The following is a 21,193-nucleotide window of genomic DNA, read 5'->3' as shown; positions in this document are numbered from 1 at the left end:
AATAAGGGCAAACTTGAAATTCTCTCGTTTTTTTGGTCAAAATTAGAAGCTTTTGTCGCTAAATACACTAAAACTTATGTAAATTTCCTCGTCTTCTTAAAGCCAAGCTCAAACCCCTCTAACTTGTCGAAATTCCCAAAATACCCTTCAAATTTTTAAAATTCCCAAAGTACCCATGTATTTACTTTGGTAAGATTGTTCAAGCTTTTCTACGTTTTATTCCTTTTTGACAATTGAGATGCATTTTTGAGTGCTTAGCATGTAATTTATCACATTTTACCTCACAAAACAGGCGATTGTGTCCAAAATAGTGTTAGAAAAAAACCGGGGTCCAATGTATTTTAACCGGCTGAAATCCTAAAATCCCTGTTGGATTTTGAGCTTGCCTTGAAGAAAACCGAGAAGTTTTCAAACTTTAGTGTAACTACCAGCAAAAGATTTAAAATTTGACCTAAAAATTGGGAGAATTTCAAGCTTGCCCTTACTTTTTTCGGTTAGGAAAATTGTATTTTTCTAGCCGTGGTCCAAAAATAATGAAGTGATTCATCTCCAAAGCCTATATAACCAATCTACGGTACCCTAATATACTTTCGGCGCCACCACTAGGATCTACAGTCATAATAAAAAGTAATCTAGGGTACCCTAATTTTCTTTCGTCATCGTCACTGGGATCTACAGTCCACAATGCCCCCGTCGTAGATCCCACCCTCCCATGCTCGTGCCACTTAGGCCCCTGTCACACTGGGACAGGCAATTTGCGGCCATGTTGAGATGGCGTGTTGGGATTCGGTGAGGGAAAAGTGAAAGTTGGCTTCGTGAGCTTGTCAAAGGGACGGGCTAGCTTGCTCGACCAACTTTTGATAACAGCGGCCAAGCTTCAAAAGTAAGCGTGCGAAGATGCCTAATAGGATTTGACCCCACGCGATCGGCCCACATTGCGGAGGCGCATCCACTTGGTTACGCACTGTTCGCTGCATCTGACGTGCATGCTTTTGTTTAAGTCCCTTGTGTGACACAAAATGGTGGCGGCCACCTGCAAAAGTGAAGGGGGCGGGCGTCCCAGTGTGACAGGGGCCTTAGTCTTGAGAGAAGCCTACCCTGTGGGGGTGTTTGAAAATCCAGAAGGGGGTTTTGAAAATCGAGGATCGGCAGGGACTTGTTGAAAGTCATGGAGGGCATTGGAGCCCATGTGTAGATGAGCAAACAAAGCAGTTTTACGGAGAGGGAGTCGAGGAAACGGCGATGGCTCGTGAGAAGCAAGAGCAGCAGCAGCAGCATGTGGTGGCGGTGCCCTTGCCGGTGCCGGGACATCTCAGCCCGCTCATGCGCTTCTGCAAGCTACTAGCCAAGCAACAATCCGGCATCATCATCACCGCTTCTGACGCCGCCGATGCCCCGCCTCTGGCACAGGAGCACCACAATCCTTACCCAGCCATAACGCCTACGCCTACTGCTGCCCCTCATTCACTTGCCCGCCACATCCGCCTCCCGCTCCGTGGCATCGACCTCTCCAACGACTTCAAGCTCTCCTTGCTGGAAGCCTACAATGCCTTGGTCTCCATTTCCCCCCATCTCGAGCAACTCCTCCTCTCTCTCAGCCGACATGGCCCTCCTGTCACCTGCCTCCTCTCGGACTTCAACATCATGTTCCCTACCCAAGATGTTGCCGACAAGCTCGGCATTCCCCGCATTGTGCTCTACCCGTGCTGCGCTTCACGCCTTCTGTTCACCCATTACCTCACACTAGGGGAGCTTGTATCCCTTGAAGAATCTCTCTCTCTCTCTCTCTCTCTCTCTCACACACACACACGCACGCACGCACGCACGCAAAGTTCCTTCTAGTTTAGTGGCTACCATAGTATCCTCAAAAGGGCATCAGCGTTTGTAAAGTCAAGTTTGCCTTTGCTGTCCTCGAGGTCTCAAGGACATTGAAGGTGAATATTTTCATTGTTTGTCTCTTAAGATTTTAAGGCCTAGGCCACCCTCAACATGTAGAATTTGGTGCCTTGCAGTGAAGGAGGCAACAAAAGCAATAGGTGTAGAAAATGCGAAAGCTTTTTCGGGAACTTGCTGGTCTGCCAACATTACGCAATGAAGATATTCCTCATTTCAGGTATGTCACAGATAAAACAGTCTCTTTGTGGACCAACTCAACCAAGTCATGGCAAGTGTGCGACACTCGAGCCCACGCTGTCGTCGTCAACAGCTGTGAAAATATTGAGGCTTCCGCCATTGCCACTCTATCTAAATGTTGTGATGTTCTGATTTATGATGTGGGGTTTTGGGTAGAATCTCTCAATGAGGAGAGCGTCACTAGCTTGTGGGAAGAAGACAAAGGTTGCTTGGCTTGGCTAGATCAACAGCCCATCTCATTTGTTCTATACATCTCCTTTGGGAGCACAACTATCCTTTCAAAAACCCAATGTGAAGAGTTTCTGAATGGCCTCCTTGCCAGTCAACAACATTTTCTTTGGGTTCTTCGAGTGGGGCTGGTGGATGACATCAACTACTCCTCTAAGGCCAAAATTTAGTACAGGTTAGCCAACATGCAACTTTGGACATTCAACTTCAATTTTCAGACAAATAAAATTTGATTTTCCGTGTTACAAAAGCTACTAGGTGTTGTTTTTTGCTTAATTTTACAATGTCCTTGGGATTAATTGCACCCGGTTGCTATGCCAGTTACGCTGCAGCCTGCTACGCCTACTGCGAGAGCTCTTGAGTCTGTTCTGAGCTGCTCGATGCTACGTCTTGGAGGCTTGGAGCTTGTTGCGCGTGCTGTAGCCAAAGACACAAGAGGTTTCAAGCTCTACCCAAATCCCGATGAGTGATATATAATAGCATTGTGAGTAATTAAATTATATCTTGCCTTTGAGCTTCTCCATTTTAATCAATCATCTTGGTCTGCCTGTATGCACCGAGTGATTCCTCTAGCATAAGTTAGGTTGTCATTTGTGAGCAGCATGCTCCCATGATTGTGTGGAATTTGGTAGAGCAAGCAGCACTTGCATTGATCAATAGTGTCCTTTGCCAATTGAGCTTCCAGTAGACAAGTAGGAGCTATGTGTAAGGACCGATAGGACAAAAGACACCCTAGATTTATAAAAGCCGGTACTCTTCAATCTTATCACACTAACGACTCAAAATGCTCCCATGATTGTGTGGAATTTGGTAGAGCAAGCAGCACTTGCATTGATCAATAGTGCCCTTTGCCAATTGAGCTTCCAGTAGACAAGTAGGAGCTATGTGTAAGGACCGATAGGACAAAAGACACCCTAGATTCATAAAATCCGGTACTCTTCAATCTTATCACATTAACTACTCAAATGAATTTCAAACAAATTAACCTAGAATGATGAATTATGCCATTGAATTGAGTGTGATCTTCAAACTTCTCAATTTGCAACCTTTTTTCCGCCCCAATGGATGCTTCACAACAGCTAGTTGAATAGGATTGCGCCCACGAACCCACCCACATCTACATTTTGTAGGGGTTGAACCATAACCCTTGTCATTACCACAACCTAAACAATTGGTTTTCCAAAGAGGAACAATAAGATGCATCTTAGAAAATTTTTCCATTGGGGAAAAGTTTGTCTCAGCTTAGCCTTGAGTACATTACATAGCGAGAGAGAGAAACGCAAAGAGGGGAAGGCAGACAAAGATCAACAGGGGTAACCCTTTAGCCCTTCAAAGGAATTTAAAAGTTTCGGGTGTGTATCATGCGTTTTTATCATAATGCAGGATGGCCCAAAGTAAGCCACATCCACATCCGCATCCTAGGTATTTCAAGCATCGACAAGTGTGGGCATGCGATGTTGGCTCGATGCTCATATTGGAAGTTAACTCACCTAAGAAGGTTGCCAACATGAAAGCCTTGAGATAGGCCTTAATGGATTAACATTCGATACCCACACATACTAGATCACATGCTTTACCTAGCCACTTGGTCAGGCCTTCAGCTCGACCACCTTAGTCGGTCTCGTAATTTCATGACCACTTTATCGTGAGATTGATTTCTCAATAGGGCATGCAAGACATAGTCACATTAGCTTCAACATCGTACTATATATATATATATTAATAATCCTTTAAGTAATCTATAAGAGGAAAGATAATTGTAGCTAAACTATTTGTGATGCGCTCTAACTAAGATACAATTTTACCAATCTCCAAAAATGGTATAATGGTAGGTACTTGAAAGAAGCCAGCACTTATTTTCTCTTGTGTGTTACATCACTAACTCACCTGTGCGTTTGATCTACGTCTTGATGATGGCCCCAATGCAAGTGTCACTTTGCAGTGCCCTGGGGGTTTTGAAGGATCAGACTAGCATCTCCTTAGCCAAGGTAGCAAGTGCAGGTTTTGGTTGACCTTGAAGTAGCTATTGTGAAGGCTACAAGCCATGATGACACTCCGATGGAGGAAAAATAAGTGCAAGAGGTTCTCCACTTGATGTCCTATTCAAGGTCTTATGTGAGTTCATGCGTCCAGGCTATTTCCAAGCGTGTGAGTAAGACTCATGGCTGGATTGTCTCCATCAAAGCCCTAATGCTTTCCCATCGCCTGTTGAGAGATGGAGATTCTGCTTTTGAACAAGAGCTTACACTCTCTGGAAACGGGGTCTGCGTGTCCTGAATGCTTCAGATTTTTGAGATGAGACTCATTCAAATGGTTGGGATTTTTTTTGCATTTATTCATTCTTATGGCCTCTACTTAGATGAACGTCTAGATTGCAACTCGATCGGTTCGTTTGCATCTTGGCAAAAGACACATATAGCATACCTTGGGTCTATGTGTCATACATACACAATGTCTTTATTTTGTATATAATTACAAATATAGTTTCAATTTGTCACATGGTCATATGGCTTGACCGGGTGGGCCATCTTGAGCTATCAATTTTTACCTTAAGCTCTTCTAGCTATCCATATGGCTTGACCGGGTCTCTTGAGCTATCCATTCTTACCAAATGTGTAGTTGTGTCTCTTTTTACGATAAAAAGAGTTAAAGTTTTTAAGACTGTTAGCTTCTTTCCCATGTATTTACAAATTCTATAGTCTCAATTTCCCACATGGTCATATGGCTTTATTGGGTGTGTTATCTTGAGCTATAGTTTCTTGCCAAGAGACGTCTAGTATACCTTGGGTCTATGTGTCGCACATACACAATGTCTTTATTTTGTATATAATTACAAATATAGTCTCAATTTGTCACATGGTCATATGGCTTGACCTGGTGTGCCATCTTGAGCTATCGTTTTTCACCTTCAGTTCTTCTAGTTTCCAAAGTGAAATATGGTATACCAATGTCACATTAGGTAATGCAGGAGCTTTGATGCAAATATAGTCTCAATTTGTCACATGGTCATATGGCTTGACCGGGTGTGCCATCTTGAGCTATCAATTTTCACCTTCAGTTCTTCTAGTTTTCAAAGTGAAATATGGTATACTAATGTGTCACATTAGGTTAATGTAGGAGCTTTGATGCAAATATAGTCTCAATTTGTCACATGGTCATATGGCTTGACCGGGTGTGCCATCTTGAGCTATTGATTTTCACCTTTAGTTCTTCTAGTTTTCAAAGTGGTATACCAATGTGTCACATTAGGTTAATGCAGGAGCTTTGATGTGATAGTTTGACGTTGTTAGGTGCAACGGAATGATTGTTTGCACTTTGCTCAAGATAAGTGCTCGGACATGTGCTCAAGGTTCCTTTTAATTCTTATGGAAGGGAGAGCCTTCCGTTCTTAATGGAAAGTGCTATGATCATGAACAAAGTGAGTGGACAATGTGCGTGCAAGTGTATGAGTCTGAGAGATAGAGAGAGAAGAGAGATACGACACCAGAGACGTTGTAAAACCCTCCTTCGAAGGCCCCACTCTCGTCGACGAGAGTGGTCTACTTATTGATTGCACAAAGTGGTACAATGTGTATGCAATGGACTGATGCAACCTCGGACTATGCGATGACGAGACGACGGTGATGACAATGACGACTTTAGGGCTGAAATCTGTGATCTTCTAACTGTTGAATTTCGGGGCTGTTTCGGTGGCTGAAAATCATTGTTTTGGCTGTGTTTTCGAGGGCTGAAAATGGGGATCTTTCGTCCGAGTTACAACCAGTTGATATTGTGCTAATTCTTTCTATCTTTTGTGGTGTATATTGTTAAAGAATATGACGTTAAAGAATATGTCCATTGTACTATGGGAGGCTGGACACTGATTATACTATGTTGTAAATATACTTTGGATAATAGTTCAAAGAAAAGAGAAGAAGAGAAGAGCAGCACGTTGAACTGCTCCTACTGCAGGGTAACGATTGTGTGTGTGTGAGTGTCTCGATGTGTGTTGGTGTGTGTGCGTAGTCTTATTTTCTACCTTCTCCATCACCTACGCACTCTACAAAGTGGTATCAGAGCTCAGTTTAATGAGCTACAGTCAATACACAGGTTTCTGTAGCTCTGAAAAATAGCAAAAAAGAGAGGTTTTTTGGTCATAACTCCCTCACCCGAACTCGGAATACAGTGATCCAGGAGTCTATCTTTATGTTTTTGGGCATTCCGGGTGCATTAGCATACTCAGATTTTCCAAAATCTGCAATTTTTTTGCAGCAAACAGCCAGCTCACACAAGCATAGGGGATGTCCAGTTTTGCACTCGGCAGTAGATTTACAAGTTACAGGTGAAGAATTCAGCATTTACACAGGTTTTGGAGAGCGACATAGAGCTTTTGCATCATGATATTGTGTTATCGAAGATTATGTTTGGTTGTTGTGGGTCCGTTATGGACAGCCGCCTATGTAAGAAAGGTTGTGGAAAGAAGTTGAGGCGGTTATATTGTCAAATTGAGTACTTTGTGGTTATGTATGGATATGCGGTTAATGTATTTTCGAAAACTGCAGCCTTTGTGAGGGTCGAGTGAGGTTTTTTGAAGCCTTGCCTTGGGAGCTTTGGTACCTTGGCAAGGTGGATTAGGTACTGGAGCGAACCCCCGACTAGCCCCCCGAAAGACCTCATATGTCGTTTACGACTATGGGAAGAAGGTGGATGTATGGATATGTGGTACATGACAGCGTATGGATTGCATTTGCATATAGGTCCATGTGGACATTGTTTTAGAGTATTTATGCATAGTACTGAGTCAGTCTGTGGCAAAGTGAGTTAGTGGATTTTCCCTTGGCAGTGAGAGATTTTCTGTCAGTGTTTATGAGCACTTTGGTTGAGATTGTCACTTGAGATATTGTCCAAATACAAATGAAACTCTGCCAAAATTTTGTCAAAATCCTTTGGAAGAAATTGAGAGAGTGAAGATGGCAGAAAGTTCAACTCAAGTCACACAGATTGTTGGAGAGAAGCTGACCAGAGAGAACTACAGCATATGGTCTTACAGGATGGAGAAATTTATCATGGGCAAAGGTTTATGGGATTACATTACAGGTGAACAAGAGTGTCCCGAGGTTGGTTTGGAACCAAATAGAGAGAATGTTGAAGCACACAAAACATGGCAAGTAGGAGTAGAAGCTTACAAGAAGGGGATCGAGAATTCAAGGAAAGTGATGCATTGGATTTCACTATGCATTAGTGACTTCTTTATACCACATGTGAAGAAGGCTCAGTCTCCAAAGGAAGCATGGGAGATACTAGCAAGAATGAACAGCTCCAATACAGAACCACGAAAAGTTCACTTGAAGCAAAGGTTACATTGTGTATGGCGAGGAAATAGATCCATATCAGATTATGTGACAGAGATAAAGCAAATACAAGAAGATCTTGCGAGCATTAATGTTGAAGTTCTAGATGATGACTTAGTTTCAGTGACATTGAATGGTTTGGGACCGGAATACAAGTCATTGGATACATCTATATCTGTTCGAGGACACATGCCTGATTTTGAAGAGTTAGTAAACTTTTGTTTGCAAGAAGAGGTGAAGTTAGGCAAGTCAGGTCCTTCTACATCAAATAACAATTCCAGAGATCAGGTTTTTTACTCTAGAGGTCGTGGAAACATTAGAGGTGGAAGAGGAAACTATGGTCGTGGAAACAATGTTGGAAGAGGTCAATGGCAAAACCAACAAAGTCAAAGTTACAATGATTATAGCCAAAGAGGCAGGGGGAGAGCCCGAAATCGTGGACGTGGAGGTGGACGATTTGTACATCCTCAAAGAGATGGATATTGTAAGAGATGTGGCATTTATGGTCACTTTGAAAGAGAATGTTACACAAGGCTAAATCAAAATCGTGATTGTGGTGGAAGAGACCGAGGTTATGGCAGACATGGAGGAAACTTTGCTAGATACAATCCTCATGATCAAAATATATATGACAACAGATCGAGTGGACATTTATTTCCTATGGAGCATGTTGTTGGAAGCATGGTGGAGCCACATCATACATATGATTGGTATTTAGATAGTGGTGCCACAAATCATATGACATATCATGGTGAATGTTTTGACAGAAAAGAGAAGTTAGAAGAGGATGAGTTTGTCGCTACAGGTGATGATACTATGCATCGGATTACACATGTTGGTTCAGTTCCATTGCTAGAAAAAGACGGGACATACAACACATTGGGAGATGTTCTATATGTGCCTTCAATCACAAAGAATTTAGCATCAGTTGGACAAATGACAGATCAAGGGTTGCAAGTCCGTTTTAATCGTTATGGCTGCTTCATAGAGGAGTTTCACAAAGGTAGACCAGGCAAGATATTGGCACGTGGAAGAAAGAAAGGTCGCTTGTTCTCATTGGAAGCTGGAGATCCATGTTTGCACAGCGGTATGTATGCAAACAAATCAGCCACTCAAGATGATTGGGTAGAGTTATGGCATAAGAGGATTGGTCATGTCAATTTTAGAAGACTAAATCATATGCATTCAAATCAAATTGTACGTGGATTACCAAAGTTTGGCAGATTGAATTTTGATCATGTTTGTGAAGCTTGTCAATTTGGAAAGCAATTTCGTTTACCATTTCCAAAGAGGGGGATAATTAGCCAAAGTCCTTTGGAAATTGTTCATTCAGATATTTGGGGACCTTGTGATCATGCTATGCCAAATGGTTGTCGATATTTTATCACATTCACGGATGATTACAGCAGAATGACATGGGTTTACTTTCTAAAGGCAAAGTCACAGGCATTTGAGGTATTCTTGGAGTTCAAAGTTATGGTTGAGAAAGAGAATGTTGTCAAATTAAATGCCTACGCACAGATGGAGGGGGAGAGTACATGTCACACAGTTTTGATGATTACTTGCGTGCACAAGGCATAAGAAGACAAATTACTTGCAGATACACACCACAACAAAATGGAGTTGCTGAGAGAAAGAATAGAGTCATAGCAGAGATTGCAAGAGCCATGATGAATGAGATGAATATGCCATTAACATATTGGGCTGAAGCTGTTCATACAGCAGTACACATTATGAATTGAACACCAACTGCTGTCATTCATGAAATTTCACCTTATGAGAGACTTTATGGGATCAAGCCAACAATTTTCTACATGAAAGTTTTTGGACGTGTTTGCTATGTTCATGTGCCAAATGAAGCAAGAAAGAAGATGGAGCCAAAGGTAGTGAAGTGTATATTCTTGGGCTACCTAGTTGAAAAGAAAGGTTACAAGTGCTATGATCCTACGACAAGACAAGTTTATGTCAGTAGAGATGTCAGATTTTGTGAGCATGAACCATGGTATAAACCAAAGCCAATGATGATAGAAGATGAGTATGAAGAGCAAGAGAATGTGCGTCATGTTGTTGATAAGCCAGGACCATCAACAAGAACTATTTCAGGACCACATATGGCAGAGGAGAGTACATGAAGTGTCAACCCATGGAGCGGTCGTTTGCGAGATAAGAAGCAAGACGAGAAAGGCAAGAAGAAAGTGGTTGAAGAGTGTTCTGGGGATGAAAGCCTCGATGAAGAGCATGGTTTACCACATTTGCGGACACCTGGCAGTAAGAATATTGATAAATATGTACCCCCATATGCAAGACTTGAAGAGAAGAGTGCACCACAGTTGAGAAGATCAGAGAGGGTGCGTTATCCAGTTGATAGATTGACATACAACGGTTACATGCGTACACATTATGCATGCATGGTTTCACGTGTGCAACATAAAGAGCCTACATGTTTTCAAGAGGCAATTGGAAAATCAGAATGGGAGTCAGCTATGGATGATGAGATGGATGCTCTTGTGAAGAATGACACTTGGAATTTGGTTCGCTTGCCAAGTGGAAAGAAAGCAATTGGTTCAAAATGGGTATACAAAGTCAAGTGCAAGTCAGATGGTAGTGTGGAAAGATACAAAGCGAGGCTTGTTGCTAAAGGTTATTCACAGAAAAAAGGTCTTAATTATGATGAGACACTTAGTCCAGTTGCAAAGATGATAACAGTTAGATTGGTGATAGCAATGGCAAGTATGTTTGGTTGGAAGTTACGGCAAATGGATGTGGATAATGCATTCTTGAATGGTGACTTGGAAGAAGAAGTTTATATGATACATCCAGAGGGTTATCAACATCCAGAGTTTCCATATTATGTGTAAGTTGAAGAAAGCATTGTATGGTTTGAAGCAAGCATCTAGAGCTTGGTGTGAAAAGATAACCAGATTCTTGAATAAGATTGGATTTAAACAGTCTACTGCTGATCACTCATTGTTTTTGAAGCATGTTGATGGAGAGATCATTATTATTGTTATCTATGTTGATGACTAATTGATTCTCACTGGAAGTCATGATGAGCAAATTTTGCATGTCAAGAAGAGTTTGTTGAGAGAATTCAACATGAAGGACCTTGGTGAGTTGAGATATTTCTTGGGAATTGAAATTGTCAACACTTTATCAGGACTTTGGATGATACAAAGACAATACGCGTTGGATATGCTTGAGAAGTATGGAATGACAGCGTGCAAACCGGTTGATACACCTCTTGATCAAAATGTGAAGTTGTTTGATGATGGACATTACATTGAGGATGTCACTATGTACCGCGAAATGGTTGGAAGCCTTGTTTACTTGACAATGACAAGGCCAGATTTGAGTTATGCAGTGGGTGTTGTGAGTCAATTCATGCAAAAGCCATGTAAAAGTCATCTTGATGCAGTGAGACGGATTATGGGATATGTGAAAGCCACTGTCAGTTATGGAATGTTTTATGAAAAGAATGGGAAGCTTTGTCTTTATGGTTACACAGATGCAGATTGGGCAGGAGGTTTTATGGATAGAAGATCTACAAGTGGTTATGCATTTTCCATTGGCAATGGTATGATAAGTTGGAGTAGCAAGAAGCAATCAACTATAGCATTATCAAGTACAGAAGCTGAATATCGTGGAGCAGCTTTGGCAGCATGTGAAGAGTCATGGTTGAGAGTACTTATGGTAGACTTTGGTTTTGACTTTCTTGACAGTGTCATTATATATTGTGACAATATTAGCAGCATCATGTTGGCAAAGAATCCAGTCTACCATGCTCGCACTAAACACATTGAGGTACATTATCACTTCATTAGAGAAAAAGTTTTGGAAAATGAGATTGATTTGGTGTATGTGAAGACAAATGATCAAGTTGCGGATATATTCACAAAAGCTCTTGGAAAGGAGAAGTTTTGCTACTTTCGTGAAGCATTGGGAATCCATCATATGCAAGCTCACTCTGAGCTTGAGGGGGAGTGTTAAAGAATATGACGTTAAAGAATATGTCCATTGTGCTATTGGAGGCTGGACACTGACTATACTATGTTGTAAATATACTTTGGATAATAGTTCAAAGAAAAGAGAAGAAGAGAAGAGCAGCATGTTGAACTGCTGCTGCTGCAGGGTAACGATTGTGTGTGTGTGTGTCTCGATGTGTGTGCGTAGTCTTCTTTTCTACCTTCTCCATCACCTGCGCACTCTACACGTATGCCCTATCAACTACCTCATTTTTGTTCTAATTTTTTTGATTTAATGCTTCTTTTAGTGCTAGGCTTCATTATGGTTGAGTTTGCCCTTGATTTCCGGAGTCATGACAGAAACTCAGTACGCTGAACTTTGTGTTTATGTATGCTCATGTGTGTGTGTGTTGTTGGAATTAGGGTTGCAGAGAAACACACACAGCTTGGAGAAGACGAAGGAAGCTCAAGGCACACAATAGAGAGTGTGTTACTTAGTGTGAAATGGAAAGATAGATAGCCCTAGAGTGATGGGCGTATATACAATGCACGGGGAAAAAACCTCCTAAAGAGGGAAAAAATGCCCTGGCGGTCCTAGTGTGTTCACACACACTAGGACCGCCGGGTAGTGATGTGTTCACACACATCACTACCACATGTATATGGTAACAAATCCCCCCTGGAGTGTCCACAAAGGGGAGTAAGCCCAAAGCTTTGCGGAAAGCTTCAAGCTTCTCATGAGACAATGCCTTTGTGAAAAGATCTGCAAGGTTGTCCTATGTTTGCACATAAGCCAAGCTGATCTCTCCTGCTGAGAGCCTCTCCCTGACATAGTGGTAATGCACCTCAATGTGTTTGTGCGAGCATGAAAAACTGGGTTCCTCGCAGCTACCAATGCGCTCTGACTATCAATGTAGATAGTGTTGGCAGTGTCCTGTCCAACACCCAAATTAGCCATAAGGCGTCTGAGCCATACACACTCAACCGTAGCTGTGAAGATTGCCCTGTACTCAGCCTCACAACTCGAAGTGGCCACAGTAGGTTGCTTCTTGCTCAACCATGATATACATGAACTGTCAAGCATGAAACAAAAACAACTTGTGGACACTCGTGTGTCAAAACAACCAGCCCAATCTGAGTCCGAAAAAGCATGTAAGTCTGGCGGCAATGATCCCCCCTTGGGATAAAACAAGCCAAGATGTAAAGTGCCACTAAGGTAGCGAAAAATCCTCTTGACAGCCTGCCAATGCTTAGACCCTGGGCTATGCATAAATCTGCTGACCTGTGAGACTGCAAACTGAATATCTGGCCTCGTATTGCATACATAAATGAGGCAGTCAACAGCAGTTTGGTAAAGAGTGACATCAGCAGGATCGCCAGCATCATGTAGACTCAACTTCAAACCTATTTCCATGGGAGTGACAATAGGTTTGCAATCCTCAAGTCCAAACTTACATAGCAATGTCTCTATGTAACTTTTCTGACACAAGGCAATACCACCATCACACTGCTTAAACTGTATACCCAAGCTATGATGCAACAGCCTCAAATCTTTCATCTTGAAAGTAGCATTCAAATCAGCCTCAAATTCAACAATATGTCTCTCATTTGGTCCAGTGATCAGCAAATCATCAACATAAAGAACCACAATGAGAAGTACATCACCCTCACGCTTTACATACAATGTGGTTTCTGTTGGACTATTACGAAAGCCTTGTTTGACCAAATGAGTGTCAGCTTTCTCATACCAAGAACGAGGAGATTGCTTCAACCCATACAAAGCCTTGTTACATTTGCACACTTTGTCCTCTTGTCCTTTTATGACAAAACGGCGAGGTTGTGTTACATAAACTTCCTCAAATATGTCACCATTCAAGAAAGCAGTAACAATGTCTGATTGATGTACATCCCAACCAAAATGAGTTGCCAATGCACATAGAAAACGCACAGTAGTCATACGACAAGTGGGAGCAAAAGTCTCTTCATAATCTATGCCTTTTTGTTGTGCATAACCCTTTGCAACAAGTCGAGCCTTATCGCGATCGATCTCACCATCCGGCTTGGGTTTCAACTTGTAAACCCACTTCGTACCAATGGCCTTTTTGCCAGGAGGCAAATCACATAAAGTCCATGTGTCATTTTCTATAAGTGCATCATATTCTGATTGCATGGTAGCCATCCATTTTTTTTAAAATTTGTGCTTCATCAAAAGTCAGAGGCTCCTCAACATCATGTAAGCTAGACACAGCCAAAGCATAACAATTTGATGCATAAGATGCATGGCGAGAGCCTGAACGAGTACGACTAGACAAAGGTGCATCCAATTTACTATCACGCAAAGTGTGCACCAGCGATTTTGGCATACCTCTAGCCTGCTCATTTTCAGCCCTTTCCTCATCAAGTACATCTGCATCAGTAATAGGCTGATCTAAAACATTTTCAGAAACCCCCATAGGCTGTACATTTGCCTCATTGGAACTTACATTCGTATTTCCACCACTGAAAAGAGGCAACAAAGTGTCATAAATGTCCTGTGAGCTTACATTACTGTCTCTAGTACATGACAACAAGGGCTGAACAGAATCTTCCACAAACACTACATCCCGAGAAACCAGAATACGTTTTTTTTTTGCGGATGATACAACCTGTAACTTTTGCTTTCAGCACTATAACCAACAAAAATACATTTGACAGCCTTATCATCCAATTTTCTGTGTTGCACTTGTGGCACCAAAGCATATGCCAAACAGCCAAAACCACGCATGTGCTCAATAGAAGGCTTTCTATCATGACATGCTTCATATGGAGTAATAGACTGCAAAGCTTTTGTAGGACACCTATTAAGTACATAAGTGGCACACACGATGGCCTCAAGCCAAAAAGAATGCGGTAAAGCTTGACTTTTGACCATACATCGTGCCATTTCCGTCAGTGACCTGTTTTTCCTCTCAGCAACACCATTTTTCTGAGGCGTATAAGGCACTGTACATTGGTGTTTTATCCCACGACTAGCCAGAAATGCATTAAATTCATGAGACATATACTCCCCCCCTCGATCGGAACGGAGGGTGCCCATAGTACATTTCGAGACATTTTCAGCCATAGCCAGAAATTGTTTGAAGCACATAAAAACTTTGGACTTCTCTTTAAGCGGAAATACCCATGCATGCCTGGAGTAATCATCAATGAAATTCACGAAGTACAGGTAATTGCGCAAGGATGGAGTTTGCATGGGCCCACAAACATCACTATGCACAAGCTGCAACCTGCGTGTGGCCCGACCTGAACCATCCCTTGGAAACTTAGAACGCTGCATCTTACCCAAAATACAGCCTTCACAAACATGTTTGACAGGTGCTTCAAGAGGCAGCAAAGAAGCAACCATATCAGATTTTTGCAAACGCAGCAAACTGGCAAAATTCAAATGACCAAAACGTGCATGCCAAAGTTTTGCATCTGAAATAGCCCTTGAATTTGCAACAGCATTTGCAAAGTTTTGTCCACACTTGTCATACAAAGTGAGCTTATACAGCCCACGACACAAAAGGCCAAATGCAACAATTTCATCACCAAAATTGAGATCATGAACTGTACATCTGTCATCCACAAATTTGACTACAAGTCCAAGTCTAGCAAGTGCGGATACAGACAAGAGATTCTTCTTGATCCTTAGTACATAAAGTGCATCAAAAAGTGTGAAGGAACTGCCATTAGCAGCAGTGAGCACAATCTTTCCAACTCCCTGAATTGGATAAGAGGCATTGTTGGCACAAGTGTCTGAATTCCCAGGAGGGACAGACTCGAAAGAGGTAAGCAATTCACGTTGTGAGGTAATGTGCTTTGTAGCACCACTATCAAAATACCACACATGTGAATCTGCAGCAACTGACAAGCATGCATCATGGACAGCAGGATTGTAAGTGCACTCTGCGCTAAAAGACCATTCTACATCAACATCAGCAACACAATCTCCTTTCACAGAAGACTCAACAATGGCTGCATTTGTAGTGGAACCAGCATTTGGAGTGGAATCACCCTCTTTCTTCTTAGCCTCTTTGGCTTTCAACTTAGGACACGACTTGATCAAGTGATCATTGGATTTACAATAATGGCAACACATCTTCTTTTTGCCTTATCACCAGAATTGCCAGATGAAGTACTGCCAGCAGAAGCATTAGGAACAAAATTTTTTCCACTCGCAGCAGAACCATAAGAAGTGACTGCATTACTATTACCACCCTTTCTTTGAGAAGCAATAAAAGCCTGTTCAACTGCACGCTGCCTAGTCTTGTTTTTTCTAGAAAGTGACTCTTGCAACAGCAATGTGCATAATGCATCAAACTTGACAACTTCAGGATTTCCTTGGGTCATCAGTCTTCAAGTACTAGCAAAAGTCTGGTAGGAATCTGGTAAGGCATCAAGAACAATCTGCAAAAGGAAACTGTCTGAAATGACTTCATTTGCAGAAATAAGCTGCTCATTGATATCCTTGACACTAGGAAGGAAAGTGTCCATATCATCTTACCCATGCATAATCTTCGACTCCAACTCTTTACGCAGGAAAGCAATTTTAGCCTCATTGCGGCTTGCATAAAGACCTGCTAAAATATCCCAAGCCTGTTTTGCAGATTTTGCTGAACGGATGTGAGGAACAATGGTGCGCTTCACAGACAACGCAATCAATGCATGAGCCTGTGCATCCTTAACATCCCAATGAGCTTGTTCTGCCGTAGGCAAAACAACTCTAACAGCTGCAATCCTTGCAGCAAGACCTGCAACATCCTCAACATCGCCTACATCCTCAGAACCAGGACGTACATCAATACCCTGCACAATGTTCGAGACGCCCTTTGACACAAGAATGTGTTGCATCATATAAGGCCACATAGGGTAGTTGTCCCCATCCAACCTGTCCTCAGTAGCAAACATCTTGAACACATCTATGTTGTTGTTGTCAGCCATGGTAAATGCTGCACCTGATGTGAAAACTGCCCAAAAATAGAAGAAACGGAGCGGGAACAACCTGTGCTATATAGAAAAAACCGTAGAAGACTATAAGGCACCTGCTATGGAGAAAACCGCACTGACAAAAATTTTGCACAAAATGACGAAAGAGCATGTGCAGTACTGCCTGTAGTGGAAACGGAGGCCGAAATGAGCCCAAATTAAAATTCTGAGCAGACCGAGCTCTTTGAGCTCACCCAAAATTTTTGTCGACCTACGAACGCTCGCCAAATCTCACTGAAATCGGAGAAAGTGAGCAGGCGTGTGCTGGAGCAGCTGGCGACTATGCCCGGGAGGACGCGACCTGCTCTGATACCAATTGTTGGAATTAGGGTTGCAGAGAAACACACAGCTTGGAGAAGACGAAGGAAGCTCAAGGCACACAATAGAGAGTGTGTTACTTAGTGTGCAATGGAAAGATAGATAGCCCTAGAGTGATGGGCATATATACAATGCACGGGGGAAAAAACCTCCTAAAGAGGGAAGAAATGCCCCGCCGGTCCTAGTGTGTTCACACACATCACTACCACATGTATATGGTAACATGCGTGTGGTGTGTGTTGTGTTTTGGGAGCATTTGTTAGTACCTAGTTCTACACCCACTATTGGGCACCGACGACGTTAGTGGGGATGTCATGGTATTTAGTCAATACTATGCATGATGGAGTTGATGGTTATATTGTCTTGTGGGTGGCTACCATGGGTCTATACCTTGCACTTTCCTTTAAGGGTGAATTTGGGCTTATCCTGGATTCATCTAGGTGTGTGTGTGTGTATATATATATATATATATATATATGTAGGTTGACTTGAATGCTTCTTCTTTTTAATAGTATATCTATATAGTCATTATGGCAGAGGGTAAGAAGAAGGCATTTCTTTAGTCTCTAAGGTCAACTCTCTGCAAGGTGATTAGTGAATTACCGGAGAAGCAGGTACAAAGTATTGTGCAAAATGAGACGCTCATAGACAAAATGCTTGAAAAATAAATTGTAAGTGCGGTCTCCAAGGAAACCTTTGCTATAAGCAAAGACAAAGCTTGCCAGTCGGCTTATAGTTACATTGGTAACATGGAGAAGTACGTCCATGATTTATATGAAGCTCTTCACGAAGGTGTTCAGTCGATAAAGCTCAAAGGCTTGGGATTTGGCTTGGTGTGTAGAAAGAGAGAAGAGTAAGCGTGCCAAATATATAGATACACAATATTTGTTATCTGAAAAGCTACAAAGGGAGCAAGTAAATCAATCAAGTGGCAAAGATGAGGGATGACTACGCTTTGAAAATATTGAATTAGAATTGTGCTCAGTACCTAGATAAAAGTACTTGCATAAAAAGATGATGTGCTCTATGAAAGATGTTTGTCCGACATGGCATGTGGACCAGTGAAATGTTGATTAAGGGATGCACACTTTGTTTAGGAAACTTTGTTTATACATTTCATTTTGATGTTTTGATTTATGCATTTTATGTACACAGCAGCCATATGACATGGACATGCCATTTTGTTGATTGTGTAGTATGAGAAGCATGACATATTAACAGTTGGAATGTAGTTTGATTTTGAGGGTTCTTAATTTAATTTGGTAGGCTACTTTTATGATTTCATTTTGTGTTTGTTTTGTACATGATCGCCTATCGATGTGGATGTGGCATTTTGGTAATCATGTGATTAGACTTTGTGATTGGAAGTTTCCTATGTACTATGATATGCAGGTCATACTATCACTTTGAAGTTGGATTACTTTGACTCTATTGAAAATGTGCTTGATTTTAATGTGTAAGATAATCCTTAAATCCCACGTGGGAGCCCAAGATGAGGTGGACAATTTTTTTGGAAAAAGAAATTATCTGATGAAAATCCTATGTGGGAGCCCAAGAAAAGGGTGTACTGGTTTTTTTTTGAGAAATAGGTCTTCGTACAAAGGAGACTCTGGCAAAAATTTTAAGATTTATATTTTATGTACAAACTCAAAATTAAATACAGATGGTGCTTTTTTAAAAGTTTCACTTTGCTTAAGCATATACGTGCGTTCATATCACATATAATTGTTTTTGTTCAAAAAGATTAATCTTTTAATGGGTTGTTTTGTAATGTGTTTTGATTTGATGAGTGAAGTTTTTCATGGTTCTTTAAGAGTATGCATTATTTGTTATTTAAAGAACAATCCATTTCATATGTGTGCCTTAAATCCCATGTGGGAAGCCTACTAAGTTGGTGGCTACTATCATATGTTTTGAGATTGAGATTTGTATCAGTTTACAAGGTAAATGCTATTCATTTTTTGACAAATTACATTGAAAACGATTGGTTTATTTTAATTTAGTATTCATTATATTTGTTGTTTTTCACGGTTTGTTCTCTTAGCATCTATTGCAAATGAAAACACACTACACTGTACACTTGTTGTTCATTTGTACTTCATCATGTATTTTTACAACAGCATGTGCTTCTAAATTGTTATGTTACTAGTATACATAAAATAGTGGGTCATTACATTCGGTACAAAATCCGTATGAGGGGGGATGGCTCATCGCGAGAACGTACGTATCTTGTCCATATGTAGGGGGGTAGGTTAGCATGTAAGATACCGTACGTAGGGGGGTTTCTCTAATTTTGATGCACGCAGGTGACATCCCCCCATTACTAATAGTGAATCCCTCGAGCTTTCCAATCAAGTGGTGTGGAGCAAGGAGGAAGGGCAATGTTTGAGATCTTTTAAAGTAATCTTCCAATGAGGATTTCCTCCTAGAGCATAGATTGTTAGAGAGCTTCAGATGTTTGATTGTGCTCCAATCTCCTTTTTGATAATCCCAAAGCGAATCCAAGTTGACAAAGCCCTTGTTGTTAAGATTCCTATCTATTTTAATCCAGTAGTTATTTCTACCCAAGCCTTCCACAATGGGACCCACAAGGACCAGTTCCAAGTAGTACCTCTCCAGTATCTTATCTCTTCCTTCCACTTGAGTGAATCTGTAGCTTTACAACATTTTTCAATAAATCTCCTAGTAAAACCTTCTACTTGAGCCCTAACTCCAAAAGGGGGTAAAAGCTTGTTTTGTATGTCGAGGTTGGACCATGAACCTCCTTTAGACCTCATGGGGGTTTCCATTGCCATTTCCATTTCCCTTGCCATCACTACCCAACTCTCTTCAAAATGGCAAGGGTGTAAAAAACTTTGGCACATAATGCTTTATCATGAGTGACAGGGCCATGGATGCCAAGTCCTCCGTGAGCTTTTGGCTTTCCAATCGCCGCCCATTTATCCCACTACCAAGGTTTGCTATTAGAAAAAGCTTATTTCTCCACAAAAACTCTTTGATTGGTGAGAAGGAGTTTCAATTTTTTTGGGATAATTGTAGGAATGGTGATGTGAAGGTTATAAACGGGATGAAGAAGGTGTAAAGTATCGTGGCTCTACAGTGGAAAGGGATCAAGATGAACTGCCAATTTTCATTTTATTTTTTATTTTTTATTTTTTCTTGAAGGCTAGTCAAAGGCAGTTTTGTGAGTATTCCCTTCCCCAACAGGCATACCCAAGTGATGAAAGATGTTACCTCTCCTCACAACCTTCCAGTCCACCCTGAAGAATCGAATTGTCTTCCTCCATCAATGAAATAAGCCTTGATTTTTCTATGTTGCATTGTGATCTTAACGCTGTGGCAAAACAACTAGACAATCTCCAGGGCTTGTCTAACATTATTCCGCTCCACTCGGAGAAAGAGAAGTGAATCATCAGCAAACATCTTGACAAGCAATTGTTTTCCATTTTAAGTTGAAGCCCTTTAATCTCACTTTTTGTAGCTGCTTGTTCCATCATAGCAATAAGTGAGTGGGTGCAAGCTGTAAACCAAAGAGGCACCAAGGGGCACCCTTGCCAAATGGATCTTCTAACATCAAATCTGCCGACTATTTTAGAATTGCTGAGGAGCTCCCTTCCCCAAGAGTACTTACCACTTGAAAGATTCGAGGGCCAGACCCCAAATTCTATAATGTTTCTTGTACAAATGACCAAGTGATTGTAATGGAAATGGCCTATGAACTTTGAGAGTAGCAAAATTAGGAAAAGTAGAGAAAGCATTTTTGTGAGATTACTTTGTGAGCATAGAGGGGGAACTTAATTGAAGGTAGCAACATAAACATAGTACTTAGTTAACTTGGCACGGACAATACTTTTGCAAGAGAGAGAGAGAGAGAGAGAGAGAGAGAGTTTAGAGAACATGACAACAATTGAGGACCGAATTTATGTGGAGCTGGTCCCCCCTCCAATAGGCATTTGTATTATTAATTTCTCCCATCAAGAGAGACTTGGTACAATACAATCTTTGTGTTCCTTGTGACCTAGGTGATGCAATGAAGATGGAACTCTTCATGCATCACGAGCATAACATAAACTTTGCAAAAAGCATTAACTATCCCAAGCCTTAGTCCCAAGGCCTCAAACACCTTCAAAGGTGGAGAGAGCTAGTAGAGAATGAGGGTAGGGAAGAGGAAGAAGAAACATTCCATAAGAGAAAGAAGTAGTTCCTCACTTATCA

General features: G+C 41.4%; 1 protein-coding gene across 5 annotated transcripts; it reads left to right on the top strand.

Annotated features, from left to right (window-relative positions):
* Positions 1 to 1,138: 1,138 nt before the first annotated feature.
* Positions 1,139 to 18,687, top strand: LOC147461267 (7-deoxyloganetic acid glucosyltransferase-like). 5 transcript variants are annotated; one of them, XM_086508856.1, is made up of 6 exons: positions 1,796 to 1,934; positions 2,013 to 2,113; positions 2,290 to 2,337; positions 2,456 to 2,536; positions 2,683 to 2,845; positions 18,371 to 18,687. In XM_086508856.1, exons 2-5 carry the CDS (start codon positions 2,092 to 2,094, stop codon positions 2,829 to 2,831), a joined length of 300 nt encoding a protein of 99 aa, XP_086364982.1. In that variant the 5' UTR covers positions 1,796 to 1,934; positions 2,013 to 2,091; the 3' UTR covers positions 2,832 to 2,845; positions 18,371 to 18,687. The 5 variants fall into 5 exon arrangements, 3 of the variants coding, with proteins under 3 accessions (XP_086364982.1, XP_086364979.1, XP_086364981.1); XR_015187579.1 differs by having other exon boundaries at positions 2,013 to 2,536; positions 2,683 to 2,799; positions 18,371 to 18,677; XR_015187578.1 differs by lacking the exons at positions 2,290 to 2,337; positions 2,456 to 2,536; positions 2,683 to 2,845 and having other exon boundaries at positions 1,139 to 1,934; positions 18,371 to 18,674.
* The last annotated feature ends 2,506 nt before the right edge of the window (positions 18,688 to 21,193 follow it).

Source organism: Adiantum capillus-veneris, chromosome 3 (genome assembly GCF_014529385.1).
Source record: "Adiantum capillus-veneris isolate H3 chromosome 3, ASM1452938v2, whole genome shotgun sequence".
NCBI classification, from domain to species: Eukaryota; Viridiplantae; Streptophyta; class Polypodiopsida; order Polypodiales; family Pteridaceae; genus Adiantum; species Adiantum capillus-veneris.
Note: the sequence above shows the minus strand (reverse complement) of the source record. Positions and strands in the feature narration are given on the sequence as shown.

What these genes read in the sequence shown, in the direction of transcription:
- LOC147461267 (XM_086508853.1), top strand. Translation starts at nt 2,046, where the DNA reads ATGCGAAAGCTTTTTCGGGAACTTGCTGGTCTGCCAACATTACGCAAT.